The sequence below is a fragment of the Rhopalosiphum padi genome, chromosome 2 (genome assembly GCF_020882245.1).
Source record: "Rhopalosiphum padi isolate XX-2018 chromosome 2, ASM2088224v1, whole genome shotgun sequence".
In the NCBI taxonomy this organism is placed as follows: Eukaryota; Metazoa; Arthropoda; class Insecta; order Hemiptera; family Aphididae; genus Rhopalosiphum; species Rhopalosiphum padi.
The window spans coordinates 24,762,532-24,777,434 of NC_083598.1; the positions used below are offsets into that span (position 1 = coordinate 24,762,532).

At 23.9% G+C, this 14,903-nt stretch overlaps 1 protein-coding gene across 2 annotated transcripts in view; it reads right to left on the reverse strand.

Annotated features, from left to right (window-relative positions):
- Positions 1–14,903, reverse strand: part of LOC132921932 (beta-1,4-N-acetylgalactosaminyltransferase bre-4-like) — a 33,869-nt gene that overhangs the window by 17,657 nt on the left and 1,309 nt on the right. Inside the window, exon 2 of one of the 2 annotated variants that reach the window (XM_060985184.1) lies at positions 1,150–1,398. In XM_060985184.1, the coding sequence (XP_060841167.1) occupies positions 1,150–1,350 (201 nt within the window). In that variant the 5' untranslated portion in view covers positions 1,351–1,398. Of the gene's footprint in view, positions 1–781; positions 871–1,149; positions 1,399–14,903 lie in introns of those variants that run through there. The other variant, XM_060985185.1, reaches the window with a different exon arrangement.

The following is a 14,903-nucleotide window of genomic DNA, read 5'->3' on the forward strand; positions in this document are numbered from 1 at the left end:
AAGGAAAAAAGTGAATAATAGGTGTATGATTTGATGGAGTAGCAAACTCAGTCTTTGTATTTGAAATAAATAAATGTGATGTGCAGATAAAATATGTTCTAAACAACGTATTATTTGTAAAAATAAAATATATTTTTATAACAATCTTCGTGGTTTTTTTCATTTCTAGGGTACAATTCCCATTTAATATCAAAAATGTTTAGGTGTGGAATGAAATATTTCTATATATATTTTTTTTTTCCAAAAAGTGCTTACTGAAAATAACTTATAATTAAATTGTCTACTTACTGAACGCCTATACACACAACAGAAAAATAAAAGAGTTTCCTGTTAATACATTGTATATGTTAAAAAGTAATAATATCATTTAAATTAACAAATAAATATATAAAGCATTTAAATTTAAATATTTCTTTTAAAAATATTTATTACTTTATAACTTATACATGTTAATAAGACCTATCACTTAAAAATTTTTTTTATTAAAATAAGAATTTTCAAAGTCTAGTGTAATTCGTTTTACACGATAATAAAAAAAAAACTGTAACTTTTTTTTATACTTTTATGTTAAAAACCCTTTATCATTTTTAAAATAACTTTGTACATAAAAGTGACTTTATAATTTTTCTTTAATAATTTGAGAATGAAAACTTAAGTTTTGTAATTCAATATTTTAAATCTGGATAGTGGATATAAATGTTGAGTATAAATTATATTTTTTAGGAAAGTCGTAAAAATAAAATCAGATAAGATACAGAAAATTAGATTGTCTATTTCTTACCAGATTGAGAATTTTTACATTGAATGTCAATTTGATCATTGAATTTGAAAAACGATTTCAAAACATTATAATACTCGTGTAAACACGATGATGTAATGCAAAGTGAAAAATTTTAATATTTATAGATAGGAACTAGGACGCGTGTAATAAATTTGAATTAGGTAATTAAAAGTTTTTTTATCAAATAAAATACACATTGTAACACAGCCATAGAATAAACAAATCCACGATAAGTATTCACGATAACACGAACACGCAAGGTGTGTTTTTTCATTAATTAAAAAAACATAAGAGTAACTATTATAGTGATGTTTATAATTACAATGTAATGTATCTATATCAATAGTTGAACCTTTTTTTTTACTTACCATAGTTTGAATACCGGAAAGATTGAGGTGAGTTATTGGCACAGGATTGGTCGATGGAAAGTATTCTTGCGTTGTCGTTGCAATCAGATTGTCAAAGCGACGTGTTTCGTTGTAATAGCTGACATATAAAAACTGCACCAGTAAGTAGGCTATACCCAGTCCAAATACAATTTTTCCACGCGAAGGTGGTAATATGGACATTATAGTTCAGTGAACATTAATATTATTTAATTTGGTGGCTTTTTATAGCTGAAAAATAAAAATACATTTGGTGATTATTCCATATTGTAGTACTGCATAATAACATAATAATTCTGTTTTTTATATCGTAAAAATTATTTTTTACAAATTGTATGATAAATAGTTACAGTGTGAATAATTATATTAATGTATTATAATGTACTTGCTAGTATAATATAGTTAAATAAATTATCGATTTATATACACTATCAATTAACGTCAGTTGTTGATAAAAACAATTCCCAATTTTATATTTTACTATTTTTTACATCCAGACTGAAGTTAGTAGTTAAGTTTAATTTTAATTTTTTTCGGAAAACAAATATTAAGATTCATAATTATAAAAAATACATATAGTAGTTAGAAATCGTCATTAAAAATGTTTAATGATTCTTTCATATGGACAAAAATATATTTATTTTATTAGCTTCACTTATAATAATTATAAGTATTATTATTATATAATGATAATTATTAATAAGTATAATTATTATTGTTCAAGCTTGTTACACTGAAAACAGTGATCTACTTATGCGGTGATGGTTCTAGCATTAAGGGCAGGTCCCCATACCAAAATCTCGAATGCCGCTTATTTTAAAAATATAATTTTTATACAAAAATAAGATGTTTTATCATTTGACCATTTGACCTAACCTAACAAAGTTTTTCCACCATGCACTGTGTTAAACAATATTTAAGATCTACTATGAAGAGTTCACGATTAAACAGCCTTACTATACTATTATCAATATTGATACTGAAAACTCAGACAAATTATTAAGAGATCTAACTGCTGCTCTTGAAGTATTTGCAAGCATGAAAAACATGAGAATCCAATTTTAAATAATTTAAAATTTAGCTTTTACTATGTTTTTTAATTAATCTGAATTACTTTTTTGACAGTTAAATTGAAATATACCTATTTAAATAAGTATAATTATTCTTATTTACTTAAAAACTAAGGATAACTCAATTTTTTATATTCAAAATCTTTAGTATCTACCTATTATAATTAATATAAATATTGTAAGCTACATAATATAATGTATCTACTGCTAATATTAAAGGTATTTGTGGAAGCTATAAGCATAAATATTTTATTGAAAAATATTGTGTGAAGGGGGGTGGGATGAAATTAAGAATATTATTCGCAGTTAAAATCTAATTATAAAACTACAACTGTTTCCCATACAAAAATATAGTCCTAGAATCGCATCTGCACCTATGTAGCAAAACATGATATTATGATTTATTGATTGTTATAATTGGTAGTGATTTAATATTAATTTTAATTGCATAAACAAATAAGGCTTGTACAAGATTTAAAAACTATGTGACCCAAAAACTAAACTGCAAAATAAGGTTTAGTTAAATATACTTGTCATAAATTATGATAAAATAGAAGTATGGTCTAGTAGACTTCAAACGGTACGGAAATACATAAAATATTCTGAAATCCAGACGTAACTGTTCATTCTACACATAATGTTAACTAGATTTTGCTATTTAGTATAATTTTTGAACACATAATAAATATAGACCTTTTAAAAATGAATAAAATGTATATATTTTTTTCTATTTATATTTCAACAGTAAAAAATATTATAAAAAATCAACATAATTTTATTTCTCTAAAAATGTTACCTATACATACAATGGAATCAGCATTAATATCAAAAATATTCAAACAAACACTTAATTGTTTGTTTTATTGAATATTTTAAATTAATTAAAGGCTAAATTTATTAACTACACAAATTATATTGAGCATAAAATAATGTTTCAATAAGTTGCAAGCACTCTAATCTCCCTCCCGTTCGAGTCTGTATATAAGTTTATTAATTATATTCTAATAAATTTTGAACAATCATAATAAGTTATATAACATATAAACATTATATAAACAATACCTACATATAATACTGGATGTCAAATGTCAATAATGGAAGTATCATAATTTCTAACGATTATTAATGTTTCTCCATATTTTTTAAAATATCTAAAATTATTATTAACCCCATTGTTAACCTACTCGAAGGTATAGTATAACAAAAGCTTTCGAAGGAGCTTATTGATTCAAGCGTAAGTTATCTATGCATAAATGTATGCATAATAAACAGATAGAATATTAATATTATATAAGGGTATAATATCCCATGTGGCACTTGCACATTATTTAGTATCAGTTTTGATATTATGATAAATTTCCAATTCAATATGAAAACTTTTAGACATTTCTGGTTACTATACTCCGATGATTTATTTGGAGCAATAAAAACTTAATAATTCTAAAGCAATCGTAACTCCAAAGAATCTCGTTAAGAGAAATTGATAAATATTAATTCGATAATAATTTATTTATTTCCGTTTAATTTGTGCTATTATTAAATTAAATGATTAATTACCAAACTCTTAACCTAATTTAAATTCATCATGCATTTTGTATGAAAGCCTTCATCAGTTGTCATATTATACTCCAAAGAAAAAAATGTAAATAGTAAGACAAAAAAATGAGTTTATACATATAAATATAAGGGTTTACAAGTTAAAAAAAAATCTTTTATTTTAAAACCATAATTACATAATAATCGTATATTATATCAAAATATATATCAGTTTAATTGATTAATTAATGCATAATAGGTACCTATTATAATTATAATTCATAAACATTTGATCAATTCACTAGAGTTGCATATTATTCAAAGCGCATATAATATTTTTTTAGACTTTTAAAAATAAGCCAAATATGTATTATTTATCATTTAGAAAGTCTTACTTACTAGCAAGAAACTAAATATTTAACAAAAATCTTTTTAAATAACATTTGTGCTCAATCTTCAATTGATGGTAAGATTAGGTTTATGCAACTTTTAGAAAAATCATTCTAACCAATCACATGCATAATAAACTAAATAGTAAATAAACCAAACGGGTATACATTAATATTGCAATGTAAATTTAATATTCCTTGGTCCACTCAGATTCAAATACATTGATTTTCGCAGAGGTCAGCAAGACTGTAGAAAATAGATAATTCCCCACGCACATTTTATTTTTCTTGCTTATACTTATTTTATTTTACAGTTCGTCTTCATAAATATTGAATTTTTAGATAAGTTCTAGAGAATATTATGACAAAAGTAGGTGGTGACTGAAAAATGCGTACCTATATCAACCTTATCGAACGAAATTAATGTAATTTGATCAGCAACATCGACACGCTTATCCAACCGTGTAAATTGTATATTGTATAATGTAAATACTACCCTAATATTAAACTGTATAAGCACTATTATTGTAGCATTCCAAAACTAAACATTCGTTACTATTGAAGTAGGAACCTAAATAATGAAATCGAGACGAACATACAATTATAATAATAACTTATAATCTACCATTGCGGCTAACTATTAAATAATTTAAGATATATAAATTATGCGATAGTATAGTAACCTTTGATATACATAATATATATATATTTCATCTAAGCATTAATGAAACTTATTATATTATTTTTCGCAAATTATGAATATTATGATCAAAGAACTGGCATAATTTAACGATATACGCACACAATAATAAATACGTTCTAATAACAAGTTTAGTACTATAGAATAATAAATATAATTTATCTTTATTAATTATATTAGATTAAATTACTACGGGATTAAAATGTTCTTATTTAAAATAAATTTCACAAAGTTCATTATAAAATAACATTAATATAAATCGTTAACCTTATTTTATTAGAAAAAAATTCTATTTTTTTTAATTAAAATTGTATGCACGAAATATAAATAGCATTGTACATACAACAAGTTTGATCTCACATATTTAGTCTTATCGATTGAAATTAAAACAAATTATTTCAAGTGTATTCAGATTTATTGATCAGGCAATGACTATAGCCAGTATTGATCTTGGAAAGGAATATATTTTATAAATACTTCGTGCTGGACGTTGAACATCATATAAACCGAAATGCCTTATTATTTCAAAAGGGATATTTTTTTGTACGTCGCTACAATTCGTTATTTTTGGCTTACTTAATATGACAAAGTATGGCACATGTTAAGTATTAATTTATGATATAACTTATTCAAAAAAAAAAAATGTTTTGTATTTATCCTTTACGGGAATAAGTATAAAATATTTACATATTTACTTTGATAATGACATTCGTAAAATATTCAACTTTTAGTCCCCTTTCGATCTACAGTTAACACTCAATATCGTCGTATAATTTAATAATTCAATGAAAGTGTAGAAAGTTTTTACCCTTACTAAAGATGAAATAGAAATAAAATATTAAGAACTGTCACAGTTTATACTATGAAAATATTTTTCTTATTATAAAAAATTGTAACTTAAAAATATATATGAAATAACATTGGGCTAAGGTTGCTTGTCACTTTTCATTACATGAGTAAAACGGTTTTTAAAAGACAGAAATACTTTATAACTGTCATTCCTAGAATCATCTCACAAGTTGAAAGGATAGAAAAAACACAACACATTTTGTTTTATGAAAATTAAAAGTATAATAATGTAATAGGTCTGCCATTAGGAAAAAAGACAAGTCCACAGGATCAATAATTTTAATTTAATGAGTAGAACCAATTGAAGAAATCCATTAACCAAAATACTCTTCCCCTTATCCACTATTATTTTCTCTCCGTGTCTCACCTTGTGTTTTGCTCATTTGTATGTCAGAATTCTCTTGTTCACTTCACCCCGTGTCCTCGCATTACGCTCATCGTTAACGTTACAAATCTACATAACTCTCTCACTTTCTATCTTATGACCATCCCTCTCCATGTCTATAATGTGTCAGCGGACATAACAAACGCTCGAAAAGGACTTTTTGGTCTCGGACATTATTTATCCTTTCCTAGCGGCCAACTGTCAGACTTGACGTCAACGTTGCTCATCAAAAACGTGCACCTTTGGGAATTTATTGTGTGAGATGCATTATACATATGATACTATATTTTGAAATTCTTAAATGCTTATATGTTTTGCGGGTATTATCATTAATAATATATTAGTGCTTGTTGTTTAATTTAAATAAAAGACAAACTTAATTATATCTTTTTGCAATTCATTATGTATTTACTGAAATCCAGTATACAATTGTAGTTATATTTTTAACAATTAATTCTTCAATTTCGTATTGAATTTAATGATTTGAGTAAAAAAAAATAAAAACGATTTTAATGTCAACAAAAATATTATTGATTTTAATGATTTTATTAGTTAAAAATTCAACTAAACAACTGTTAGATACATTCCAAATTTAAATTGAACGGGTATATGCGTTATAAATTATCACCAATCGTATTTGTTTTTATAATTTAGACAAAACTGATGAAAATTAATTCAGCACGAATTAATCGTTGAGATATTACTGATACTATTTCATCACTTATTATTTATATTTTTTAGCTATACATAATACATGCACAATTTCATCAAACGAATTTAAAATGTACATGATGAAAACAAAAGGGTTACACAAGAAGTAATACAACTTATGAAAGCGCTAAGATCTTAAATATAATTTCATTCATATTTAAATTTGTTTGCTGCGAAAATTCTAATTTAAAATACTTCAATAATTTATTTACAAATCAAATAAGACATATTTTAACTCTCTCTTTCGTCGAATTTTAAAGATTAAAATTGAATTAAATTTTTAAATCTATTATATTTAAATACATTTAAAAGGCGATTTTTCAAGTTGGCCCAAATTATTAAGTTCCACTTTTAGTAGTTGCATAATTATGAAATTAAATTTTTTTTTCATTTAAAATAGAAAATTAAATCTGTACAAAATTGTTAAATACAATGTTTTTCTAAATTAGAGATTAGGATGGGAAGTCACCTAGTGGCGGCACCTCTTCAGTAATTACAAATTAAAATTATTTTGTGTTGACAATCACCTTTCAATAAAACAAGTATTGTAACAAATTTTGTTGATAATTTAGTTCAATATTTTTGATATTTGTATACGCCTAGGCCTAGTCAGGCAATAAGCTTAATGATTATTTATTCATTTTATTTGAATTTAGATTCCATATGTTGAAAGTATTCGAGTTTTCAAAAATAATCGAAACTAAAAACTTAAACGTTTAGATGTTTAGATGCTCATAACCATACGTTATTAATCGGGTTAACAAAGTTGATAGAGCTGTTAATTAATCCAGGAAAAACATTCTGAAAAAAAATTATTGATCATGAAATAAAATTTGGAATCGATGACTGGCCCAAAGCATTACATATTATACACATATTAAAACAAAATTAAGATATTGACCTATAGATAGTATTAAATTAGGTACCGAATACAAAATTAGATAACATAACAAATGTAGAATAGTATATGGTTACATATTTATAATAACATTAGTTTTTTGTGTGATATAATAATTATATCAAAGAAAATTACATTAATTAATTAATGATAATTTATTGATATTTATAGTTTATCCAATTTTTATATTTGTAAAAGTATGTAAATCGTATTCAAAATAAAAACGTATGCATAATAATAAATTCAATGATATATTATGATATAAATTAAATAAAAATAATAATAATTAACACTAAATAGCATAGGTTAAACGGGGGTGATAACAGAACAGGTAAAAACAGTAAAAACAAAAAGTATTACATTCAGATTCAAACCAGAATAATGTTAAATTATAATTTAATACTTAGAGCAATACTCTTTGTTCTTACGATATTATATTTTAATGCTTTTACGTCTGATTGAACCTGCTGTATATAATTTTGATTGGTTTATACAATGTAAAAGTGTCAACTCATTTGGTTAGGAATTGCTAACAATAATTTATTTGAAATCGATATCGATGATTACGGTTCGACATAAAATGAGGGAAAAAATTTTGATTAATTAAATAAATGAAAAGACATGTCAAGGGCAGTGATGGTCACTTATTATTTTGCGAGTACATTTTAGCGATTGAAGACGAAATACAAACATAGTAAAAGCCAAATTATTTTAGTTTTTTGACAGTTGTTAAACATTTTGTATTATCAGCGAGTATAATAAATATACATAACACCATAGTCGTTTGTATTGTGTAGGTATTTTACAACTCATTATTACAATGTTCAGTTTCAATTTTAAAATTGCCTTCATTTTTTTTTTCAATCATTGGATTGAATAAACTCACTAAAAAGCTTGATAGCTATATCAAGATTTGACAAAAACTCCATATTCAATCATCGGCTATTCTATAATACACTATAAAAAGTTGTTTAATATTGTAGTAATGTCTTGAGTCTAAAATAGAAACAATTATATTTTTGTTCTATTCTTTTCCACCTGTGACAAAAATATAATGTTGTATAATATATTCTACACCCGTTCACAAAAATATATTAAGCACAGATAGTCTGACCGGTTGATCAGAAACGAAATTGAAACCTCGCCTTCCTTTCTAAATTCTCATCAGGAGAGACCGACACACCCTTCCCGCTGTGTTTCACTAGTCAATTTTAGGGTTAACTTGTGTCTGACTAAATCCAATATTCTTACTGTCTTCTCGTTTTATCCTTCAAACTATTTGAACAACCCACATTTTCCGAACCTGATGATTGTGCGTATTCCTAACGAATACAGACGAATACTTTTCTTTCAGTATTTCAAATAATATATATTATAGGTTCCTGTGAAGTTTCCATTACAGTTTACAATTACAATCCATTACTAATATCCTATCATAAAAATAATTTTCAATTTATATTTTGACACGACATAATGCCGTGTATTGTAAATACCTATTGTTTTGGGATCCCACCAATTATAAAATAATTGATATAATTTTTATATTATATTATAATAGATGAACAAATAGTAATACAATTTATTATTGTATAAATAAAAAGTACAGAGTATAATATTATACAATGATACCGAAAAATAGTGTATGACAAAACGTCAAAAATTACACAAATTAAAAGTAAACTAATACATTTAACATTATTTTTAACTCTGTGCAAAAAATGGTATTGGTTTTATAATTATTTTTACTTTTTATTCATTTTTAAAGTGAAACTATTTATGATAGAAGTGATGCTTTCCAAAAACTACATGTAGGGTATATACTTATCGGTATCGATCCATTGTACTATATTAAATAAAGTTGTTACTTTAAACAGATCATCTTTAAATGTGTCGAATAATTAATTGAAACATAAATTAAAATACCAAATAATATGAGAGACATTTAAGCAAACCCATTTTTAGCCAAATTCCACTTAGAATCTTCTTTTAAATACAATGATTTATCAATAAAGTTGTCAAAATGTCTTGCAGCACATAGTGTTAGTGTTAGAAAATAACTCAACAAGAAAAAATACTATTGAGAAGACTTAATTTATGAAAAGATGAGGTGTAAACAGATAAGATAATATAGAAGCCTTAGGTTCTATTGGAAAGAACGAACATCTGATAAAGATAGGTGTTTGATAAGATGGTCTTAGTGGTCGTATATTCGGAAAAGAAAAAGAATCAATATGGTTTTTTCCATAGTAAGTAAAAAGTATGACGATTTTTCAATACACCTGTTTTTTATAATAAAATATCCTGTCAATTTTTTAATATTTACACTAATAGATTCTTCGCGTGGATTTGATACATTTTTAAATTAATAAATTTCTACGATATTCTAAATACCTAATATTGGCTAACATATTATATTAAGTTTATAATTTGTGTTTTTTTATAAATTTGATAATGTGTTAAGTTTTTAGATTTATAAAGAAATATAGTTTTAAAAAAAAGTGTTTTCATAGTTCGTTTTTATTTTTCATATACATTTTTGTTGTGTTAAAATAAAAGTTTTTACACTTCATAATAACATAATTTCATAATATGTAGTATTCGGTGTCTATAAAAAAAATTTTAATTTATGATTGAAAATCACTAAATATTAAATTTTAGTTCTAAAACAAAACTTCTATTCATAAATTATTTATAATTTCTCGCCAAAATAGCAGAAGTAGAAGTTTAAATAGTAATATGGCATGAAGTTTTAAAGCTTTTATATTACTATCTAAGTCAATAAAAACATTTTAAAATAATCTTTTCGTAAAATATATCTACGTCATTTCACTCAACAGATTTATTCTATATTTCCAATATTTGAGTCCAAATATATAGTATGTGTTCAAAACCCTATTACTTAAAATGTGTTTCCTCACACGTTTATACAAAATTATAAAAGTGAGTCTAAAAACAATATTTTAGGGGTAGTAACTTAATGTAAGATTACAACACTTCTGTTATTAATCATTTATGTAATAAAGTAAATTATCATTGATATAACTAATTTTTTTTTTTGTGGTTTTATTAGTTTTCTTATTGAGGATTACGAACAGTAAATTATTCAAACTTTAGTATGCCTACCCTAACCAAAGTCCGGTTCTATGAACTATAACTATGACTCTTATATTATTTCATATTTGATATATTTATCGTTCAATGATATATATTTTTAATACCTCTGAGGTATTAGTCAGTGTTAATAAATGCTTTAAAATTGTTGTATACTTAATATAGTTAAGTACTTTAAACATTGTGAATTTAAAATGAGTAAATTTTTATAATTTAGTCTCGGTAATAACAATCACTAGACGAAAAATTAAGTACCTAGTCATATCTTAACTTACACTGTTCCCTACCATATTTGTTCTTTCGCTTACTGTTATCTTGATACCTATATTATGGAATATTAAATAAAAAATATGCAATAGCATTAAATTCACAGCCCATGTCATGAGATTAAAAATAAATAAATAAAGTAAGATTAAATTAAATATAATAATAAATATTAAAATAATGTATAGTTTATAAAATATTTTGACTTTTATTGTCAGAAGCGTACTTGTGTTAAATCACGTAAAATATTTTGTAATAATGGATGTCTAAATTGAAATCTTATTAACTTGTCATTACTTAATGACTAAAAATAACTGCTGAATTAGTAATTGTATTTGGAATATAAGAAGATTGAGTTTATATCGTGATATATATACATATATTATTATTATTTTAATAAACTAAGAAACGCTTTTTAAAATAACGTTATAATAGTCAAAGGATTACACAACAAGTTATGTAAAATTTGTTGGTTTGATTACTAACTGTTTAGATTTCTAATAATAAACATCAGTACCAATGTATAGTGTCCTGAGACCTCAAATAGAAGTAGGTAGTAGGCGCCCTAGTAAAACAGTTAACTGAGTACTATCGATCCGAATTTAAAACGTTTTCTGCTATCTATACTTACCCTATTTATATATTTAGTAATATTATATGAATGTCTATCAATCTATTTAAGCTATTTTTTTTTTTTTTTTTACCGAAAATAACTTATGTTTTGTTACGATTTAGACATTGGAAACAAAAATGTATATTTTAAAACTAATTTAATATTACATTATTACAACTAATATTATATATTTAAACATTAAGATAAAAAAAGAAAAAAATTATTTTTACATTCATTGTGATTTAAGAAATATATAATCTATATTAAATTATTATTTAAAATGTTTATTCAATTGAAAAAAAATATGTGCATTGATTTTAAAGTAATTGTATATTTTAATATGTCTTACCAATAAATAATGGAAGTCATCTATTCGTGATTAAATATATAAATACGATTAAATGTCAAATTAAAAGTTATTTAAGTCTTAAAATACAAAAGTAAATTTTTAAAAGTATTCAAGAAAATAATTTCTACTTTAGAAAAACCATAAGGAAATTATTGTGGTATCGTATCATTAGCTGTACTTTAAAGCTTTTATGTTTATCAATGACTTCATTTTTGTAAATCACTCATCATTTTAACACGATTAAAAGTTTTAAATAATTAATAACCGTAACTAAGAAATATCAGTAATTTATAATTGATTTGATGACTCATAACTATGAATTTTATTTTACAAAAAATATCATATTTATAGTATTTCATTGATTAAAATTTAGATAAATTAATACTTAAATGCCAAATCAATAAAAATTTAGAAAAATAGTGATGACATTTAAGCAATAAAAGAAAAAGTAGCAATGTTTTTTTATAAAAATGTATTTATATCTAAAAATTTCACACATTTTAAGTAGTATAATAAATATGTACTACCATTTGACAATATAAAATGTTTTCCAATGAATGTAAAAAAATGAAGTTGGTAAATTTTTCAAAATAATTTATAAATTTTTTTTTAAAACAGCTTATAATGCAAAAGTTAATCAGTATTATCCAAAAAATAAAATAAGGTAGCTTTTTCATTATTATGTAGAAATAAGTTTTGAAAGGTAATATTATATTTATAATTTTATATTTTGAACTATTAAAATATGTTTTATAATTATAATGTAGAATTTGTACAAAATATAAATATAATTTATTTTTATTTCTGGTAAATTGTTAGGTTTTATCGTTTTTTGTTTTTTGTTTTTTTACACGTTATAGTTTGAAAGTCTAATGAAAGACAACTAATATTTAATAATAAGTGAATATTATAATATGCTCTATATTTACTATTCTGATACATCGGTGACCTATACAGGCATTTAATTTTAATGGATTATAATGACTTCAATAAAATATATGCGGTTGTTATCGATAATTTTTGTTTTTTTACTTATAATATGCATGAATTCTTTATTCAACTATATTGGTTAAAGCTATATCAAAAGCCTACCTCATTTAAATATTTTTTAATAATATTGAATTATTCTATTATTTTTCATACATATTTCAAACGTTTAAGTATTTTTTGTTATTGAAAACCAACTAAAAAACCACTCAATATTTAAGATTGGAAAAACATTTTTAACTCCAAAACGTGATGCTAGATATCGACAAAAAAAAATACACAGATCGTTTTTAAAGCCAATACATATTGGCAATACACTATATAATAGCAGTATATTCATCAAGCCTGTCAGAATTTAAACTGGTCATGAATTTATATTTAAGAACAAATACAATTATTGTATAGATCCTATAAACCAGGAAATGATCAGTGCTACAGCAATAATAGGATTAGTATCGACTGTATGTTTCATATTATATTGTAATAAATATGCTCATTTACGCAATATATATACATTAAACAATATGCATTTATAACATACATGTACCTTAATTATTTTCCTGGGCTTACCTGTATATCGAGCATACTGAAATAAATTATTAGATGGTTAAATACTATAAATCGTTGTTTATGGATACGTTCATATTATGATACTAAAATCAGTTTTTAAATTACGTGTATACATTACATTCGTACACATATAATACAATTAGTAGTAGTAAACTTCTAAATATAATATATTATTATACTACGTAAATTAGTTAATTCAGCCAATTAACAAATTTTTTGTGGATACAGATTATCTCAGTTATTATTACTTAATTACGCATTAAAAGGGTCAAATACTTGAATGATTAAAAAAATACCATAATTTTTCACAGAGCTGATATTTGTCATTGTTGGATAAAAAGAATTTACAATTTCTTTTTTTGTGAAACATTATTAAATTTAATAGTTTAAATGTTGATTATATGAGATATATGTTTTTTAAACATACTAAATTTGTCGTACATAATATAACATAGTTTACAAAATAAAAATTGTTATTATTAGATAACAGATATATTATATCTACCAAAAAAAAAAGAAAAAATACATAAAATACAATTAATATTTAAGGTTAAAACATATTAGAGGGCTCATTGTTAATGGAGTGGAACATACGATGCGTAGGATGGTTATTCGAAATTTAAAATAAGCTGTAGTTTATCACAAAATATTACATGGTGTATATAACTGTATAATTTAGAAACATTATATATATGAGTTTATATACAATATACATAGGTACTAGGTAGTTTACCCATTATATCCGGTATTAAAATTTAGAATGTACATGCATTTATATTTTTGTCCCCTTTATAAATTATAAATATTTTTTGTTGAATTCTAAAAAACCATTTAAAAAGTTTTAAATTAAAAACGTTCATTTTTTTTTATTATTAAAACTCTCGTACTGATTTTTAAATGAATAATAATGTACCTACCCATTTGTTAGTTCCTGACCTACAGTTCATGTACTTTCAGGTAGTTTGACAAGATAAGTTTTTTTCATATTGCTAGGATTCTTAAGTACTGCGGTAGACAAGTGAAGTATATATATCACTCGAGTGGCCATTGCGAGGTCATATTTCGATCAATTATTCAGCGCATTTTCTACAGAATTTATCCAGTTTTCTGAAACCAGAATTATACCTAGCTTTTTACAATAATTTAATCGAATCCTATATTGAAACACAACTAATACTAGATTAATATTATTACTATATTTTATATTTTCATTAAATTGTTCATCCGAGTACCATATTAATAAATGTGTACAAAAAAACATAGTAAATATTAAATAATAGTACGTACTTATGAAACCATTTGTC